Below are 19,674 nucleotides of genomic sequence, written 5' to 3' on the forward strand. Positions count from 1 at the left end.
GTCCAAAGGATCAGACTGTGAGGCGATTAACCCGCAAAAGTAATTTTTTGGTTATTTTCAAGTGCAGGTTAGCCTCGGACACAACCTCCGAGGCAAGCCTTGTGCTGGACCGGCCAGGTTCCCCACCAAATCTTGCCAATGCTAAGTATGACTGGCGCCCCTCCCTCGCATCAGGATCTCATGTTTGCAGCTTCGGGGAGGGGGCTTGCGGGGGGGGGAGGCAAACGGTTGCTTGGAAGCGGAACCTTAGAGCAACTCAACTGCCTGGTTTCCGCCGGAGAACTGCCAAGTCAAGAGCTGGAAAGTGGGGGAGGAATGGTACTGTCTTCCGCAGGAGTTTGGGGCAGGGGCTGATGGGCTTTGGGGCGCCCAGGGGCCGCGAGGGAGGCGCGAGCACCGGATGGTCCGGACCGGCGAGATCCGAAGGCGGCGGCCGGGCAGCCCCTTTGCCTCGGCGCGGCGCGGCGCTACCCGGGAAGGGCGGCGCCTGCCCTGACCGCGCCTTCGCCCGGGTTGCCTGGCGGGCCGTCGAGAGGGAGCGCGGGGGTCGCCCGGAGCGCTCCAGGAAAGCATTTGCGCCGCCAGCGCTCCTCCGGCGCCCTCAGCCTCCCGAACGGGCGCGGTCGAGGAGGAGCAGCGGCGGAACCGGGGCTCCCGGGGCGCGAAGCGGCGTCTCCCCCGGCGGCGCCGGAGTCCCTGGCCAGCCCGCGAAGGAGCGGATGGACGGGCTCCCGAGCGTCGGCCAGCCCGCGCAGCTGCAGCTGGTGAGAGCGCAGGGCTCTGCGCGGGAGGCAGCGCGTGGAGGGATCCGGCCGGGCGGAAACGGGCTGCCCCCCCCCGAGCCCCGCGCCGAGCCCGACTCCCTCCCCGCCCTGCCCCTGAGCCTCCACGGCCGGCCAGACGCCGAAGGGTTAACGCCGCCGCGCGCAACGGAGAGTCTCGGGCGCAGCCAGGCTGGCGAGGAGGCGGCGGCTCCGAGCCCGATTCTCCGGCCGGCTGTAGAAGCGGTAAGCCCGGCGTGGGCGGTGGGGAAGGGGGGGGGGCTTCCCTCCCGCCCCGAACTTTCAGGCGGCGGTCGAGGGGCGCCCCACACTCCCCTCTCCCCGAAGGGCTCGGCTGGGTAGCAGTCTGGGCGGCTGGAGGAGGAGGAGGAGGAGCGAGCTTTGGGCTGGCAGCACCGGGACTCGGTTCCAGCCCTGCTGGTTCCGGAGAAGGAGCCATCAAGCCTCGGGGTCCTGCGTTGGCCAAAGGCAGCCCATCAGGGTCACCCTGCAGTCCCAAGGCTGAAGCTCATCAGCCTGTGGAGGTGCCCCGGCTGCCTGGAGGGAGGGGTGCATCCCAGAAAAGCTGGATGGCCCGGCTCTCAAGAAGCAGCCCAGGGTGATCCCAAGGAGCTGGTCCGCTGGGAAGTTGTCTGAATGTTATTTGGTTGTGTGGAAAGATTCTTGTCAGGGAAAAGAGGCTTGTGTAGGAATGGAGCCCCTGAAGACTCTCAGATGGAGGGGCTGGTATTTCTACAATGTGCTCAGGAGCAGCAAAGAGAGTTTGGTTTTAACCTTGGTGGCTGAGCCCAGCTGGTCTGCTTAGGTGATAAGTTGTCATACTTTGCAATTACCAAACCTGGATTAATGCAGTGGTCATTGTTAGTATGTTGTGGAAACTCAGCCCCAAAGTTTAGTTTCATGCACCCTTCCTTAGTTAGACTTAATCTGTTTTGGTCGATTAAAATGCCAACATGTGGGGATGTGCTGCTTTGGCAACAGAGCACATGCATGATCACAAATGTGCTGGTGGATGCTTTGATGACATCAGTTTGTAGGATTCAGCAAAAGATCCCCTCCCCATCTGGTTTCTTTCCAAATGTGTGGAACGCAGTGCCCATAATTCCCAGGAAGGCCAGAGGGACGAAGGGGACCTGTGGGGAAGACGGTCGTCCACCCAGAACCACTGACAAGGTAGGCACCAATTAGAGGAAGAGCCCTCTGCCCTTCTACCCAGGGGACCCCTCCCCTTCCTGGAACTGCCAAGTGCCCTCAAAAAAGGATCTCCCACCAGTCCAAGCCCAGACCCCTTCCGGGCCTCCATTCGGGTGGGAAGGAGCAGGGATTGCCCACAGAGCTCTCCTCATCCTTGGATCAGAATGGGCCAAGCAGCAATCGGGGGGTGTTTGTGTCTCACAGAGAAGTGTCAAGACAAGCTGAGTTAGGGCTGTTGCAGAGCTTGGCTGGTGGCTGCTCATGGTGGGCCCTCGGCCTTGGCTCCTGGCCTCCCGCACGAGCCCTGGGCTTCAGCAGCTGTCTTTGTTCCACCTGAGCAGTGGAGTTCCCTGCCACGTCCCCCTCTCAGCAGCCGCGTCCTGTTTCGAGAGCAAGGTTCCTGGCTGCCCTGCTTCCCTCTTGTATTTGATTATCCAGAGTCAGGAGAGAAAAGGGGGCTGGGATAGGACGGCAGCCACCTCTGCAGTTGCTCCTCAGCCTTTACAGAGGGGGCGCCATGGCAGACTCTCCTGGCCCAAGAAGGGCTGCCTGTCTGCCCTGGGCAAACCACCTGACAAGCTGCTGACCAGGTGTGTGCATTGACCAGGTTCTTGGGTTTTGCCATTCCTGTGTGGTGCAGGAATGTCAAGATTCTGGCTGGATTTGGTTGTGTGGAAGGATTCTTGTCAGGGAAAAGAATCCTTCCACACAAAAGACAAGTTCTGGTGGGTTGAAAGAAAATACAACCAGTGGAACCAAGGACGGCAAAAGGACAGATCCCAGAATACTTTTGCTGGGAAGCAGCTGAAGCTTAGTGGCATCCGATGCTTCCATTCTACCGTTTCTGGCACAATCTGGGTTCTCAGTTAGCCAAACCAGCTTCTATAGGCAGCTTCTTTGCACAGGCACCCAGGGGTGGCAGGAGGCAGATGGGGACACCTGCAAAAGGCAGTTGTGTGTTGAGGGCGACTGAGAGGTCATTTCCCCTGTGTTTCTTCTGGTATCTGCAGGCTGTCCTCTTCCTGGCCAGGGCAGCCTTTCCACGAAGGAGCAGGGAGGCTCGTGGGATGCTGCTTCCTCTCCTAAGGCAGTGCACGTGGGTGTCTCAGCACGGTAGACCCCTCTTCTGGTTCCGCTGAGGGGGAAGCCTTGCAACCCAGGAAGCTGCAGGCAAGAGCAGCTTCTGCTGTTGGGGAAGTGAAAGGGGGAGCGTCCCTCCTTTCTCCCCCTTCACTTCACTTCTTTGGAGGCCAGAAGACTAAAGGACCCCACCCCCAGACCCAATTTCTAGAGAAGCCAGGCACAGATGCACCCAGGTACCAGCAGCAACGGAGCTGAGTGGGAGCAACATCAGGGAAAGGAAGAAGAACCACCGCTCTTTAATTTACTCTGAGAAAACCTCTTAATTAGCCTCATTTGGCAGCTCCCCAGCAGGCACCAGCGCAGACCGGGGAAGCGGGCATTTGGCACTTGGGGATGCTCTGAGCAGCCAGCCGCTCAGCGTCATCAGGCTCTGCTGCTCCTGCCAGCCCCACCGCTCGCTCACTCTGTGGACTCGGGCCGGGCCTCAGTTGCCTACCGTGCAGCCAGCTCTCCCCAGGCTCCAGCCCTGCTTCCGGCAAGAATGAACGAAATCCTGGACCCAGCATCCCAGTCCAACCTGGGGGTCGTCTCGGCCACCTGCGTCTCCAAGGTGGAGCTCCGCGTCTGCTGCAAGCACCTGCTCGACCGGGACACCCTCAACAAGTCAGATCCCTGCGTCGTCCTCCTCATGCAGTCCCAAGGACAGTGGGCCGAGGTAGGTGGGCAGCGGCCGCAGAGAGGGTCAAAGGGAAGCGGGGGGGCTTGAGCTGGGTCCAGCAGGAGGGCAAGCTGGGCAGGAGCCACCAAAGTCCCAGCAGCAGCTTTCTGTCCTTCTGGGCTCAGCCCCAAAGGTGCATCTTCTATCTGTTCTTTCAAGCAGTTTCCCAGCTCAGGTCCTTCAGGTCTGCCTGATGGAAGTTCTCATCACACATAAGCAGCAAAGTCATTCCGAACTGTTCAGAAATGATGCCCAACCTTTTAGCGGGTTAGGAAGATCTGCTCCAGACCCACCTTCCTCTCCTCAAAGGAGGGACAGGTTGGCTGCCTTCCCATTGACCAGCCCAGCCGCCCCTGGGCAAAGGTCCGTGTCCTTGCAATGCATTGGAGATGGTTCTCCTGCCTTTTGGGGGCCTCTGCAGGAGACTTTCTAAAATCCAAGCATCTTCTAGGAATAGGCTGAGGTGTTTCTAGCTGTCTGTTTTTTGGGGCCAGGCTTTTAAACCCAGCAAAAGGACTCGGATGTCTTTTGTTTTGGATGTTGAGTTGGGTCTCTTTGGGCTTGTGTGTGAGGAGGCTGATTTGTTTCATCCTTTAAAGGAAGCCCTGAGGATTGGCGTCTGTAAGACTCGGCGATCTCAGGGGCCTGGTGGTGGGTACCCTGTAGGCAAGAGCAGGTCTAGGGCCAGAGGGGCAAGGAGAACTGGGCACAGACCAACTGCCCGCCTCCACCAAGGAGCACAGAGATGGGTCTTTTCCCCTCCCTCCCCCCGGCCAGAGAAATGATCTAGCCCAGGAGGGTGTGGGTGATGCATCAGCTTTTTCATTGGAATGAATTGATGACATTAATTGATTAGAAATTAGCTATTAAAGATGCCTCTATTTGCACGTGTGCAAAATATATGCACAATGCATTTAAAAAGAGGAAAAGATGGGAAGCAACAAAGTGGAAAGTCTCTCAGGAGGATGCGTAACACCTTCACACTTGGTAGCACATGCATGAAAAAACCATGCATTTAAGGGATCTACCCACCTCACGGGAGTCCTGTCAACAGACTAAGCCAGCTAAACAGAGCGAGCACTGCAACTTGACTAGCTGGCCTGAGAGTTTTGCCTTGGTTCCGCTCTTGGGGTCACCCGGAGGGATCAGTTGCTAAGGGCTCCTTGCGGTTTGATAAGTTGTAGCACCAAAGCTGAAGCCTGAAAGGGTCAGATGCAGAGACGGCTCCATCTGGCCGAGCAGGAAATCATGAGGCTTTCCAGCTTCCCATTCTCTGGTTCCTCCAACCATGGCGGAAGCTGATTCTGCTCTGAGATCCAGAGTTAGGATGCCTGCAATGCTGCCAAGCCTGCTTGGCCCTTTGCAAGCCCCCAAAGTAGCCAATCCCTGCTGAAATGCACTGAAGTAATGCAGCAACTCCTTGAGGCTGATGGGGCCAAAGGCTTCCTTGGAATCGCTCCATCTCTGCACTTAGGAGAGGTGGACTCTCGTTTTTGCTGCTGCTGCTGGCTGTGAACTGCACGGAGTTGGCCATCCCAACCCCCTTGCTAAGGCTCCTCCCCAGAGGCCTGAGAATCCTGCATAAAACCCAGTTTCCTACACCAGAGACTTGAGTTGAGGCAAAAGGTTGTTGCCACAAGCTTTAGAGACTCCGTTGCTTCTGTTTGTTTCTGGCATGATCCTCAGGTGCTCACTTCCTGCCTGGGCCTTGAGTTCCTCCCGCCTTCCTGGGGCCCAGCAAGGTCTGTGCAGGGCAAATGCATCTGCTGTGGGCCTCTTCTTCCCCCAGTCTCCTGCGGGGCTGAATTTGCCTAGAAAATCTACTGAAAGAGGGAAAACTCTCTGGCTCAAGCTTCAGGCTCCCTGGCCTCGGAGCCCTGGTTACTGGCAGATTGGCTTACTTGTAAGATCTCTATCCACATTCAGCTCATCAAGTCAAAACAGATAATCCAAGAGCCAAGCCAACAAAGGAGTCACAGGAAAGGAGGCTTAGCTATCATCAGATGCCACTCAAATCCCGGTTTAATGAGCAACACCCAGAGACACATATGTGCCCTGCAGAGTCTGCTAAATGCCTGGCAGCCTGTGCTGGCGGTGGGCATTTCTCCCTCGTCTGAAAGCACACGGGGCTTCCTAATGACATTAAAGTGTGCTGATGGAAACTCCCTGGTGCACAAAAGCACCATTCTCATTAGTTCTCCAAGCAAGAGCTGGTATTGCTGTAATAATTTATGGGGGGAAAGCCCCAAATCAAGTCGCAAAACCCCATCATCAGGAATAGATGGGTGCCCCTTCACAGCACAGAGTGGTCTGATCCAGCCACCGGGATCTTGCCCTCCCCAGGCTGCCTTGGCGCTGCCTCCGAGTGAGCTTCCCAAGCCTTGGCAGTCACCCCCTAAATTGAGGCACAGGTGTCCCCCTATTGACCTTGCTGCTGCTCCACTGTGCCCAGGAGCCCCCCCCATCTTTTGTGCATGTGGCAGTGGCAGGAGGGCTCTGCCAGGCCTTCAGGCTGCCTGTGATCCTGCTCTCGCTTTCTGGCATGGGCCCCTTTTGCCAGCGCTTCGGGTTAATTGCCTGCAGCTTCATATATTCCTTAGATGTGACGGTTTCCCTTTGCCTCTGCTAGAGGCTCTCACACAACAGGGACTGGCAAACTGCGCCCAGCTGGCCGGGCCAGGAGACAAACCGAAAATGCTATGAGCCTCACTCCCCCCCAGCTGGGTCTGATGATGGTCTTTCTGTGGGGCAGAAGGAGCTTGGCTCCCCATCTGAAGGAGAGGCCATGAAAGAAGGACTTTTGGCTCTCGGTGAAAGTGCAGAGCGCATAGCCAGCCTTCTTGTGGCACCTATAAAATGGGGTGTTTTGCAGGGCCTGCTGTGGTGCCGAGGCTGGGCAGGGTCCGTCCACAATTTCAGCAAGGTTGGATCCCTGCTTTGGGGGATGGATCCACTGCCTTCCCCTGGGGGAGAGCAGAGAGCCCTGTCGCTCGGATGCTTCTTGACCAACGTAGGGCAAGGGACTTTCAAACGCAAGAGTGAACCCCCTTTCGTGGCTGCTCTGGCACTGAAGCTGGAGCCCAGCAGAGCAAACCAGCCTGCCTCACCTGGCAGAAGCTCCAACAGGTGATGCCCACACCAGCTTCCTTTGCAGGGTTGCAATGAAATGTATGGTAATGTAGGGGAGCAGCTGAAACAGCCAAAATGGCTGCCTAAATGTTAATGACATCACTCTCGTTGTGTAGCTGTTAACTGCAAGGCCCCGGCTGAGCGTTGAGGCTGATGAGCTTTTGGAAGGACCGCTGCCCCCTCCCCCGGTTTCCTCTCGAGACCGGGCTGCTGAATCCCCCTACCCCATTGAGCGGTTATTGCACAGGCCTCGCTTCCCTTCCATTTCTGCTCGTCTGACCTTTCCAACCCTCTTCCAATACCTGCTCAGACTGTGGCCAGAGAGCAGAGCTCCCCTCCCGGTGGCAAAAGGAAGGCTGGATCACAAAGCGCCGATTTCCCCCCCCCCCCGCATCTTGGCTGAGCCTTGCAGGGACCCAGAGGGGAGCCTGATTTCTGGCATTCAGCACCCCAGAAAGGAGAGAGGAAACGGCCACCTCTTGCCTGTCTGTAGGCTTGAAGACCAACGTTTCAACAAAAGACAGACGTGTTTCTTTAGCATCCGCCATGCGCAGCCGGTGTCCATGAGCAGCTCATCCCTAAACCGGAGGTCCTCCCAGGTCCTCGGGGCGCAGAGTAGACATATAATGGGCCCATTTAATTGGCAGCCAGGCTTAGCACGATTCTGCTCTTTCCTGTCGCCAGCTCTCCTCTGAAGCGAGCACTATTTACCCGTCACTTTGTTGGGAAACCACTGTGGAGCTGAGATGAAGTGGAGGAAGGGCCGGTTGGGGGCTGGAAAACAAGACAGCCAGCTGGCCTTCAAAGGAGCCTCTGGGGAGGGGGATCTGCAGAGAGAGCCCAGCTTCCCCCTCCCCTCCAGCTGCAGACCCCCATGGAGTCTCCAGACAGGCCCTGCTGGAGGCAACTGAGATAATCGGGCTGGTCCCAAGCTGGGTGGGCCGTTTAAGTCGTCCTGCTCAAGGGGCAGATCCAGGTTGCTTTGCAGGCAGATCGGTTGGCTTAAGACTTTCTAAAGGGATGGAGAATGAGGCTCAGAGCAAGCAGAAAAAATCAATACTGAAATATTGCTCTATTTTCAAGGAAGCTGGCTGTCTTTACCCATGTTAACAGCCACGGAAAATCACTTTGGCTGATGTCCCAAAGGGCTGCGTGGCCTGACATTGATAAAGCTGCCATTTCATGCTTTGGCATTATTTAGAAATCACCAGAACGTAGAGCAATGGGACAATAGTCCAATGTGCTCCGTGAGCCGCCGGAAAGGGACGCAGCACCAGTGAGCAAGCAGAGGCATCTGCAACTCAGCATCTGTGGCTCCCTTGGAGATGGGAAATATCTGTGGCCTCCGCATTGTCCAGCTGCTGGGGAGAGCGGGTCCCTAGTCAGGTCAGGTCCCCTTCTTTATGCAGCCAAAACTTTGGTCTCGTCACTTGCGCCTTTGTGAATATCTGTAAAGAGCCCAGAGCTGCTGCTTTGTGAGAGGGACAGTTGTACAAATTTGATTAATCAATCCATCAATAAGTCATCTCAGAGGCTCAGCCCAAGCAAGGGGGCTTCCTGCCTGCCGGACCCCTGCCCGCAGCAATGCCAGTGCAGGACATGGTCCTTCCAGCCCGACAGTCCCTGAAACCACACCACACAGGCTCCTCTGCCCCGCACCCCCAATCTGGGCTGAAATCCACCCACCCCCAGGGGAGCTGACTGTCCCTCCCGGATGGCAATTTGCTGCTGCATCCAACATCTGGGTCATGATGAGATGGATTAAGCCTCCGCCTCAAGATGAGCTCCGTGGCTTACTTTGAGAAGATTATCTCTGACAGTGCATCTAATTAATAAATCTCCCACTCCCTGGGAAGGAGATATTTGGGGAGAGACAGAGAAAAGGGCTTGGGGGGGGAGGATCAATTGCCTCTTTGCTTGGTGCACCAAAACCCAAGCCATCCAGGCTTTGGAGAAGCAAATGGACAGCTCAGCTTTCTCATCCAGAGGGGCAGTGGAGGCTTGGCGGGGTTCATCTTGTGGCCTGATGCAGATAAAGAGTGAGGGTGCCTGTGTATATGTGTGTGTGTGTGTGTGTGTGTGTGTGCTTGAAAGAGACCCCTCCCCCGAGAAAATGGGTATCCTTAGCCTGGAGAGAACGTTTGCCTTAGCCCAAGAAAGCTGCCCAGGTCTAGAGGGAGAAGCAGAAAGAGCCATAAAAGTTCTTGGTCTGTCCTTAACCTTTTGGGTGGGTGGGTGCTGCGCTCCGGAAAAGGAAGAGGAGGTCTCTGGTGCTTGAGGAAAGATTCTTCTACCTGCTCAGCTTCCGCAGAGGCTTTTAGCAGCAAAAGGCTCCTTGGCCTCCAGCACCGTAACAATTAACACATTTCTCTTAGCCAACATCTTTGTGGCGCTGGGCCAGGGCCTCTCTGCCAGGGCCAACTGGCTTGTACCTAAGATGCAGCCAGACTCTTGGTAGCTTCTGTATTTGTCCTGTTCTGACAGTGATTAATGGCATAATTGATAAGCCGTAGGTAGTTTTCCAGAGACGAAGGAGCTGACCTGGGTGCTGGTGGGAGGGAGCCGTCACTCTGGTGGACCTGATAAGAAAGACGGGCAGGAAATAGAAAACCAGGTAGGTCCAGGCACTGAAACTTCATAAAGTTATATCAGACACGTGGTCTGATTTCTTTTCTGAAAAGCAGCACGACCGATGACTTGCTTGCGAGAGCAAAGTTAGCACTAACTCAAAGCGGCGTTCTCAGCACCGGGGCCTCTGGAGAGCGGGAGGGGCGGCCCTTGGAGGCGGGGGGCCAGAGCAGGGCGCGGGGGCTGCCTCCTCATCTTCAGCCACCAGCCCCAGCCCGCCAAGTCGGGGGTGCGGCAAGGGGAGCAAGAGCGGCCGCCTCTGCTGAGCGGCTCAGCGTCCCCTGTCCTCCAGCCTCCCTTCGAAGCTTGGGCAGGTTTGGGCAAAGTCTTCCTTCTGCCCCACCCGAGGGTCGCCGGATCGCAGAACCCCCTTTCGGGAGGGAGAGGCAGGGAGACGGGATGAGGGCCCGTCTGAAGAAGCAAGAGCCAAAATGGGGGGGGGGTCCTTACACGCCAGTAAGGCGGGGAGCGCCCCCCCCCCGCGGGAAGAGCTTCCCGGCCGAGGCAGGCCGCGCTGGAACCAGGCGGACTTCGGAAGAGCGCGCGCTCTGCGCCGGCTCTGCCTGGTTGCCCCGCGTGGTGTTTTTCCCTCTGGAGCCTCAGCGGGGGGGGGGGGCAGCCAACAGGCCCGAGAGCCGCCGCAAGGGCCCCGCCGGGCCTGCCCAGGCTGGAAAGGCGCAGCCGAGAAGCGCAGCTTTGGGGCAAGGAGGGCTGAGAATTCCGGCCGCGCAACCGGGCTTGAAACTATCTGCGCCCCGGGAGAGGAGCAGCCTCGGGCCCGCCCTGGGCACCCCAAGCGCAGCGCCCTTTCCCGGGGCCTCCTTTCACGGCGCTCCCCCCCCCGTGCCCGAGATCAGCCGGACCAGACTGGGCCGCCCTCCCCGCCTGCTCTGGGTCCCTTGGCGGGGCCTGAGCCCGCCATTCTCATGGGGGACGGGGGGGGGGTGTCCGGCTCTGCATTTTCTTCATCTCTCTGCCAGACTAAGCCTTCTGGGCTTGGTGGTCTCGGGGTCGAAGGCCTCGCAGGTGACGCTGACGCCCTCTCTGTGCCTCCAGGTGGACAGATCCGAGGTCATCAAAAGCAGCCTGAACCCAGTCTTCGCCAAGGTGTTTATGGTGGACTATTACTTTGAGGAAGTGCAGAAGCTGCGCTTTGAAGTCTATGACATCCACGGGCACGGCAGCAGCACGGGGACCCACGATGATGATTTCCTGGGAGGCATGGAGTGCACAGTGGGGCAGGTAAGGCGGGGAAGGGGAGGTTGCTGGGCCCTGGCTCCAGACACCTTGCCGGTTAGCTGCAGCGGGAGGGGGGCTAATCTGCAAAGGAGCCCCTCGGAAGAGACCGCCTCTGCCCTACAGCCTGCTGGAGGGAGGGACCCCCACGCCTGCAGACTACCTGCCCCCACTGCAAGGCTTAGGGCTAGGATGCACCTTTCCCCACAGGCCGGCGGGTCAAGCTTGATAGCTCAGATCGGCGGCTGCAGGGAAAGGCTCCCCTAAGTGGGCCCAGCCCCACCAGCCCAAGAAGGGGCCATCCTACCACCTTTCTGCTCCTCCTTGCAGATCGTGGCTCAAAAGCGGGTGAGCAAGCCGCTCTTTCTCAAGTACGGGAAGTCCGCCGGCAAGTCCACCATCACAGTGAGTGCCCCCTCCCAGCCCCCACCCTGTGGCAGGTTGGAAGCAGTGGCTGGGGGACCTCCCGACCGACAGGCCCGGCCTCTGAAGGGGCCTCTCTGGACCCTCTTAACAGGTGACCTCAGAAGAGATATCTGGAGACAACGGCTTTGTGGAACTGTTCTTTCGGGCAAAGAAGCTGGATGACAAGGTGGGAGGGGAGGGGGCTGTGATCTTCTACTTTGGGGAAGGTCAGCCTGGGGAGGGTCAGTGTGGCCACACTTGGCTTGAGGGAGGCAGGCAAGGGGAGAAAGGAATTGCAATGCTGCAGGAGTCCAGGCCATTCAGACAGGCACTGGGAGATAAATTGACCTGGACAGGTGAATGCCAGTGTAGCCCCCACACCCACCCCACCACCAGAGTCCCCCCCCCAGGAATAGGAAGGGCCCAATTTGGAGCAGGAGACCAAAACAGCCGCTCAGGGCTCTGCCTTCCACCATCTGCTTAGGAGCTGAAGGGAAGGTGCAGGTTGAGCAGCAGTTTTTATTAGGAATGAAACACTGACATCATCAGCGAACATCTAGCAAACGGACTTTGTGTGTGTGTGTGTGTGTGTGTGTGTGTGTGTCTGCCTGTGTGCTCATGCGCCTGTAATCAAAGCCATCCATGCAAATTCGTCATCTTACGTGACGGAGATAAATCAGGCTGGCATCAAAGCTGTGAAATTGAATATGAACGCCGTTCTTTAAAAAATGAAAAAGGATATTTAAAAGTTGAACAGATGGAGCAGGAAGTGAGGGGAAGGAGTGCTGGAGAACTTGCTGGGTGGGGTATGTCAGTGGGGAAGGGGCTTCTGCATCTGTTCACTCTTCTCTGCCAGCCAGCCTGCATGCAAGGCAAAGTGCTGCCCCCTTTTCTTTCAGGGGGTGGGGTTTAGGGGACCCCACTCCCACACACACCCTTCATTTTCCCAACCACCCAATGAAGTGGGGAGTGATCTTCAGATGCCCAATGAAGAACATAATCCAGGCTGGCAAAACTCCCCAGGTTTGGCCAGCCCTCTCACCCCTGCAACAAAGCTCCATGCCACTAAAATGATGGCACCCTGGCACCTTCACACAAAGGACACAACTGGGATGGCCTTGCAATATGTTGCATCATGTCATTTGCACACCCCAACACCTCAGGACCCTAGAAAGAGGAGCAGAAGAGCCACCCGTTGGTAAAGGTTAGCCTTGTCTCCCATAGGATCTTTTCAGTAAGTCAGATCCCTTTCTGGAGATCTACCGGATCAATGATGATGGAAGTGAGCAGCTGGTACACCGGACTGAGGTAAGAGTCTCCTCCCAGGGGGTGAAGGGTAAAGTCTCAACGCTTCTGGTCAGGGAGGGGAGATGCTACTTCTCATTATAAGCTTCTGATCCTCATGGTGAAAGAAGGGAGGTACTGGGCCCCAGGATCTGCTTACCCCCTCCCCCAAGAGACCTGCTCCAGCCCATGCAGCACTTCCCACAAGAACCATGGAGAGCCCTTGGGGCTCAGGGCTCCTCCTTCTATGGCCTGCCCCCTTCCACCCAGAGGGATTTGAGGAGCAGATGAGAGAGGCATTTGTCGGGGACCCCCCTCCAGCCCCCCCCCCAAAGCCTGCCTTTTGGACCATATGCCTGTGCTTCGCAGTTTGTCAAGAACAACCTGAGCCCCATCTGGGAACCCTTCAAAGTGTCCCTGAACTCCCTCTGCAGCTGTGAAGAGAAGCGGAAGCTGAGGGTGAGTGAGGGGGGCACGGAGGGCCACCCTCACCTGGCTGGTGCCCTAAGCCGCCCCCCCCCAGCCGCTCGGGCTGCAACTTCAGCAGTGCCCCCAGCAGGCTAGAAGGGAGGTTTGTGAGATACCGCCTGCTGTACCCCACTTCTGAGACCAGCCGGACCTTGGGGCCATGAGGTCGGCAGGCCCGCGTCCTCTCTGGCCCTGGGCGAGGGGATGGGCGAGGAGGCCGGATTCTGGGCGGAAAGGGGCCGTTCCAAGGGGTCCTGAAGGGTCTCTCGTGTGCAGTGTGTCGTCTTGGACTATGACTCCCGAGGGAAGCACGACTTCATTGGAGAGTTTTACACCACTTTTGAGGAGATGCAGAAAGCCACAGGTGGCAACAAGGTTGGTGCGCAGGGAGGAGGCCACGCAGCCCCCCTCCGAAGCTCCACAGCTGGGGAGGGGGCTTCCTGGAGAGAAAGCAGCCATCCACAGGGGCTGGCTGGATCTGGTCTCTGTGCAGACATGAGATCCCTTTCACCCCTCCCCCCATTAGATCCAATGGGACTGCATGAATCCCAAGTACAAACTGAAGAAGCGAAACTACCGAAATTCAGGGGTGGTCATTCTCCTAGACCTGAAGGTAAGTGGCCAGCCCGTGGGCCGGCTTCTCATTGTCAGTGGGGGTGCAGGGGGGCTGGGCAAGGGGAAATCTGGGGAGCCAAGGGGTGGGTTATGGGTCTGCTATGAGCAGGCTCTTGTCCCCCCACCCCGCCTGGCCCCCTCCTTGTAATTCTGCCCCCTGGCCTGCAGATCTGTTGCCCTGTGCTGGGCACAGAGCTGGGCTGGCAGGAAGCAGCCTTCATCCTGCTCTGATGCCCAGATTCTCTGGAAGATCCACAGGGTCTACTCTTTCCTGGATTACATCATGGGCGGCTGCCAGATCCACTTCACGGTGAGTAGGTGCGCCCGGCCTCCTCGATTGGCCCAGAGCAGGCCAAGGGTCTCTGGAGCCAGAGCCGGGGTGGGGGGGCTCTTCTGTTCCAGCCCAGGGACACGAGTACTTCGGGGGGGGGGCTTGCTTATCAGTTCCTCCTTTTGCGCTTGTCGCCAACTGGGGAGGAGATGGGCACGCTGTCTGTTCGTTCCTTGGCAAGGGAGATGCTAAGCACCGAGGGAGGGGCCGGGGGCTTTGGAAATGTGGGCTTTGGCTAGGGCTGGGCCTCCAGGTGGGCTGCCCCCCCCCAGCTTCTTGGTCACCTCAGCTTCCTGCCGTGGCTGTCAGAGCACCCCGTTGGCAGCGCAGCACAGATTTCTCTCTTCCAAAACAAGAAGCAGGCGGCAGATTGCGTTTTGAAAGAGCATCTCCTTCCTGGAGTGAGTCAGTTCCAGAACATGGCAAGGAACAGATTGCTGGCTCTGGGCCCACTTTGCCCGCGAGGGCATGCGACGGGCAGCATCCCAGGAACGAGAGCCCCTCACTCGCAGGATGTGTGCGTGTGGGTGGGCGTGTGAAGAGGGAGGGAGAGACGGCGGCAATTCCTGCTTCGCTGCGAGTTCAGGGCTGATTGGCAAAAATGGGCTGTGCCGGATTAGTCCCTTTCCTTGATGTCGGTTTCTCTTCACTCCCCTAACCCAGTTTGGGCAGGAACCGGTCCTGAGGATGTTCCCATCTGCCTTTCCAGAGGTTCTGCCTCCCAAGGGGGGAGTTCTGTGCCCCTCATCTCAGACCCCTTGGCAAATGATGGGGAAGCCTGGATCTGCCCCCCCTTGGAGACTAACCTGCTGGCTCCCTGCCTCTGACCCCCTCCCCCTGCCTTCCCCCCAGGTGGCCATTGACTTCACAGCCTCCAACGGGGACCCCCGAAACAGCTGCTCCCTGCACTACATCAACCCTTATCAGCCCAACGAATACCTGAAGGCCCTGGTGGCCGTGGGGGAGATTTGCCAGGACTACGACAGGTGACTCGGGTGTGGGGAGAGTGTCTCAGTGGTGCCAGACCCTGAAGGGGGAAAGCGAAGAGGGGGGCTTGGTTGAGAGGCTTCCAAGCCCTTTGCAGCCAGACTGGTTTCTGCTTCTCCACAGTGACAAGAAATTCTCTGCCTTGGGCTTCGGAGCAAGGATCCCCCCCAATTATGAAGTAAGTCAAGGGACATGCGTGAAACAAGATGGTTGGGGAGAGGCATCCTGCCCCCCCCCAGGCAGCTGGCCCCCCCTGGAGAGGAGCTTGGCCAGTGCTCCTGTGGGAGGCCAGACCCCTGACTCCTGCTTGTTCCCCCCCCCCAGCATTTCCCTTTTTTTGCCTTATAAGAACTCCGGGACTTTTGTGATATCTTGTTGACTGACGTGTTTCGGGGCTCTTGAAGGGTCTGCTCAGCCAAGCTGTTCAGCCTCAGGGTCCCACAAGTTTCTCGTCTGCTTTGCTGCCATGATCCTAGCCCCAGGCTGAGCTGCCTTTCTGGCTGTTGGTGTGCCCATCAAGCAGTTGTGAAGCAGGGCAAATTGGCACTTCTGCCATCTCTGCATCCAGCCTAGGACCTCCCTCCACCCTCTCCTGCCAACCAGCTGGGTGGTAGGATCCCCCCTGGCACTCAGACAGCTCTGAGTCCTTCAGGATACTGCAGCGGCTGCCACGGCTTCCAGCCACCAAGCAATGCCAACTGAAAAAGGGGCTGGAGGAGGCTCCATGATTAACTTTCCTTCCTTCCTTCCTTCCTTCCTTCCTTCCTTCCTTCCTTCCTTCCTTCCTTCCTTCCTAGGTCTCCCACGATTTTGCCATTAACTTCAATCCTGAGAACGATGAGTGTGAAGGTGAGGGTAGCTTCTGCTGGCTTCTGCTCCTTCTGCCTTTCTGGTGGGCACTTTCTGCCAGGGGCAAAACGCTTCCCCCGGAACAGCCAAAACCCTTCTGGATTCAGAAAAGGAAAAATGTTTGCAGAACATTTGCTTGTAATCTCTGTCTGGGGGGCTTCCTGGGGGGAGCAGGATGTTTCTCCACTCCTGGCTTAAGGTCAAACTTTCTCTTCACTTGAAAAGACGTCCCCCACCCCGCCTGTGCTTCTGTCACCCACAGAAGGGCCCACTGAATCTTCCCCTCTCCTTGCCAGGCATCCAGGGGGTGGTGGAGTCCTACCAGAGTTGCTTGCCCAAGATTCAGCTCTACGGCCCAACCAATGTGGCGCCCATCATCTCCAAAGTCGCCAAAGTAGCCGCTAATGAAGAAAAAACCCAGGAAGCTTCGGTGAGTGTGTGGGAATCAGCAGAAACATTCTGGGTGGTAGTTGGGGGTTGAGTCTCCTTTGACCTCGGTGCCCACACATTTGCTGGAGTTTAAGCTCTGTTGCCAAACTTCAGCCAGCAAGCTGTTCCCAGCTTGACAGAAAAGTAGACACCAGGGAGGCAGCGTTCTTATGGTGGATTGGGCTCCTTGCCTACATACATGAAAGCATTGGACGGACCGGGTGGCTTTAACAAAATTACGGGGTCTTTGGTACGCTCTGAGCTTGCTTGTTTTCTTCCAGATGTTTCATTAGCCAAACTAGGTAACATAACTGATGATGTTACCTAGTTTGGGTAATGAAACGTCTGCAAGAAAACAAACAAGCTCAGAGAGCACCAAGGAGCCCTCATTTCACCCTGAGCTACAAATATTCTCCTTTATTGGTTTTAACAAAAATTTCCCTCTGTTATTGACATGTGCCAAGTGGGTGAGGACCTAAGGCCCCGCATGACTTTTCTCATCCTGATCTTGACAGCTCTTGGCACGCTTGCTAAGTGGCTGAAAGCTTCCCTGCCACTCTTACCAATTAATGGCGGCAACTGAGGCCTCCCTCCTCACAGCCTGGGGTAGGAGTGAGGGGGGGAGGGAAGGAGGGAGGGGAGGCTGGGCCCCTGGGGAGCCAAAGAGGGCCGAGGGAGAAGGAGAAGGGACACCGGGGAGGAAGCAAATCAGCTCCAGCCTTCCTCCACCTGTCCGTTGGTGTTGACATTTTGAATCATGTCAATTTGATTAAGGAAAGCAAATGGAATTAAAAACAAAACAAATGAATTACCTGATCAATGCAGTGGCATTGAATATGACGATTGGTTTTCCATTCTTGAACCAATTTCAAATCGGAGCGAATTGCCTTCCTCCGAACTGAAGCTTGATTTTCTGGAGGGCCTCCGGCCACCCAAACCCCGGGCCCTGCAACGTGCGGGTGTCGCCAGAAACCTCTTGCAGAGCCCTGTGGAGGGCAGCGTCTCCAGAGCTAGGCCCACCGCCCACTCTGGCTGGTGCCAGCTGGGGCTGTGCCTGTGCTGTTCTCACGAGACTGTGGCACTTGATACATGCACAGGAACCCTGCAGCTCTTACTGGAGAAGACACAGAGAGCAACTTGTCTTTTGCCAAGAAAATAGGAGGTGCCCGTCTCTGGCAATTCACCCTTCCCCACGTCATTCTTTTGAAGAAGGAAGCCTGGGGGGGAGGGGGGATGTCTTGGGGGGCTGCAATAGAGCCTGGACTCTCCTGTCATTCCAAGTGGCCTCTCACATTCCAGAATGAAGGAAGGGCTGCTGCCTCTTCTGTGTGCCAACAAGATCGGCTGCTGGCCCTCGGCTCAGAGGCTCATCAGAGGGAAGAGTCCTGAGGAGTTTCGTCTGCACCCCCGACTGTCCCCTCCGTCCTGCTTGTTTCCTGGGGGGCCCTGACCTGGCGCTTCTTTTCACAGCAATACTTCATCCTGCTGATCTTAACTGACGGGGTTGTGACTGACATGGCGGACACGCGGGAAGCCATCGTCCGGGCCTCCTACTTGCCCATGTCCATCATCATTGTGGGGGTGGGCAACGCCGACTTCACGGACATGCAGATCTTGGATGGGGATGATGGGATCCTTCGCTCCCCCAAAGGCGAGCCTGTCATGCGGGACATTGTGCAGTTCGTCCCCTTCCGAGAGTTCAAGAATGTAAGTCCCCCTCCCTCGGGCACGACGGTTAATGCCCCCCCCCCAAGCTGGCTGCCAGTTCACCTCTCAGCCTCCTTTGTCTTCCAGGCTTCGCCCACCGCCCTGGCCAAGTGTGTGCTGGCAGAGGTGCCCAAGCAGGTGGTTGACTATTACAGCTCCAAGGCCTTGCCCCCCCGTGGCCCCGAAGGGAGCAGCCCTGGCTCTACTCTGAACTCACCGCAGTGAACCCACCGGACCTCAGCCTCCCTGCGTCTGTCTCCCCCCCTCGTGCTTGTTCTCCAGCAAGAAGGTCGGCCGAGAGCTGCTCCTCCCACCGCACAGAGCAGGACGTCTCCTGCGTCCCCCTCGCTATTTCGGCACCGGGACAGCCAGGTTGTGCAAGAGGCCAGCAAGTCCAGGAATGGCCCTGTGAGGAGGGAGGGCAGCCCCCCCAAAACAGATGGCATAGAGAGTGGGCAGCCTGGGCAGCAGGGGCTCCCAGCTGGGCAATGCCAAGGGGCAGCAGGATTGCAAAGGAAAGAGAGGAAGGTAAAGAGGAAGAAGTAGGCCAAGAGGGGAAGCGGGAGTGATGCCCTTTGCCCGTCATCACTGTCGCTCAGATACATCCACACGTGCAAAGAAAACTCCTCTTTGCCCTTCTTTTGCTCTGTCTCAAGCGGGAATAAACGTCCGTATGTTTTATAGCCGCCCCCAAGGGTAGAGCAGCTCCCCTTCTCTTTGTAATGGGGCACCCTGGAAAGAGAAATAAAGCAGGGGCATTCTGGGCTGGGGGGGGCAGAAAGCAGAGGCATCCCAAGGGGCAGAGTGGGTCCGAAAGCCCCCCAGGCTGGGCCCCTGAGCCTGCCTTCCACAGAGGAGCCCAGGACCATCTCTGGAGGGTTTCAGCTTTTGGGAATGGACCTTCAGCACCCCAGCTCTTCCCACACCAGCACCTTGGCAAAGTGGGGTGCGGCAGAGAGACCCTTGCCACAAGTGGGGTGTCGCAGCAGGGCCCCCTCCCTTCTGTGTGCAGAGAGGGCTCAGATGCTGGGCTCAGATGCCAGGTATGCAGCATCAAAGGAGCCCATCCGTGTTGCAAAAGCGCTTCAGTCCATTTCACAGCCGCCTCCTGTGCGTGGGCGGTTTGGGTCCGGGCCCTCTTTCCCCTCTGTGCACTCCATGGTCGTCTTTTGCTGTGATGTGTCATTTGCTGATGGTTGCATGAGAAATCCTAGATGTACCCAGGAAGACAGCCAAATAAAAAAAAGATTCTGTTTCTTTGGCACTCTGTCTTTTGGAGGGAGAAAAGCAAAAACGACCCCTGTAAACATCTTGAAACAATCATGGGCTGTAAACATGAGCCAGTTTTAAACAGGTGGCCATTTCTGACTGGGGCTGCATGTCACCAAGTGAGCTGTGGCACCACTTGGTTTATGTCGTGGTCCTGGGGGCAAAATGGGCACTTTGGTCCTTTGTGACCAACTCTGCAGTGACAAACCGCCTGTACGAGAACAGCCAGGCTGCAGGTGGTTTGGCTTCTCTAGGGGTGTTTTGCAGAATTTAAGAACTGGCAAAAAGTATGGATGACAGAGATTTTTGGTGGCCACTCCACATGCCAGTGCCACTGAGAAAAATAGACCTTACATCCATGTGCAGGATGACGCCCAGGGGTGAGCTTGGGCTGAAGGCGGGGTTTCCTCCACCTGAGTCTTCTCTTCTTGCAGCTGCAACATTCTAAACATTCTAAACCTCCTTTTAAAAAACCTTTTCGCAGCTTTTGCATGGTTCAAAGGCACAGAATGCCCATCCTCTGACTGAAGCATCTCCTTTGGAGAATGGATGCCAATCGG

General features: G+C 57.1%; 1 protein-coding gene across 2 annotated transcripts; it reads left to right on the plus strand.

Annotated features, from left to right (window-relative positions):
* Window positions 1–342: 342 nt before the first annotated feature.
* Window positions 343–19,071, plus strand: CPNE7 (copine 7). 2 transcript variants are annotated; one of them, XM_039331026.1, is made up of 17 exons: window positions 343–764; window positions 1,876–1,955; window positions 2,987–3,774; window positions 10,591–10,776; window positions 11,101–11,175; window positions 11,288–11,362; window positions 12,400–12,483; window positions 12,829–12,918; window positions 13,204–13,302; window positions 13,454–13,540; window positions 13,793–13,852; window positions 14,726–14,859; window positions 14,984–15,038; window positions 15,658–15,709; window positions 16,006–16,139; window positions 17,609–17,845; window positions 17,933–19,071. In XM_039331026.1, the coding sequence occupies exons 3-17, from the start codon at window positions 3,601–3,603 to the stop codon at window positions 18,068–18,070; spliced, it is 1,680 nt and encodes a 559-aa protein (XP_039186960.1). In that variant the 5' UTR covers window positions 343–764; window positions 1,876–1,955; window positions 2,987–3,600; the 3' UTR covers window positions 18,071–19,071. The 2 variants fall into 2 exon arrangements, with proteins under 2 accessions (XP_039186960.1, XP_039186961.1); XM_039331027.1 differs by lacking the exon at window positions 343–764 and adding an exon at window positions 905–1,007.
* Window positions 19,072–19,674: the final 603 nt, after the last annotated feature.

The sequence above is a fragment of the Crotalus tigris genome, unplaced genomic scaffold, assembly GCF_016545835.1.
Source record: "Crotalus tigris isolate CLP2741 ecotype Arizona unplaced genomic scaffold, ASM1654583v1 scf7180000024433.1590703, whole genome shotgun sequence".
In the NCBI taxonomy this organism is placed as follows: domain Eukaryota; kingdom Metazoa; phylum Chordata; class Lepidosauria; order Squamata; family Viperidae; genus Crotalus; species Crotalus tigris.

What these genes read in the sequence shown, in the direction of transcription:
- CPNE7 (XM_039331026.1), top strand. Translation starts at nt 3,601, where the DNA reads ATGAACGAAATCCTGGACCCAGCATCCCAGTCCAACCTGGGGGTCGTC. An exon ending in AGCTGGTACACCGGACTGAG is followed by an intron (nt 12,484 to 12,828) that starts GTAAGAGTCTCC and finishes TGTGCTTCGCAG; the next exon opens with TTTGTCAAGAACAACCTGAG. An exon ending in TGAGAACGATGAGTGTGAAG is followed by an intron (nt 15,710 to 16,005) that starts GTGAGGGTAGCT and finishes TCTCCTTGCCAG; the next exon opens with GCATCCAGGGGGTGGTGGAG.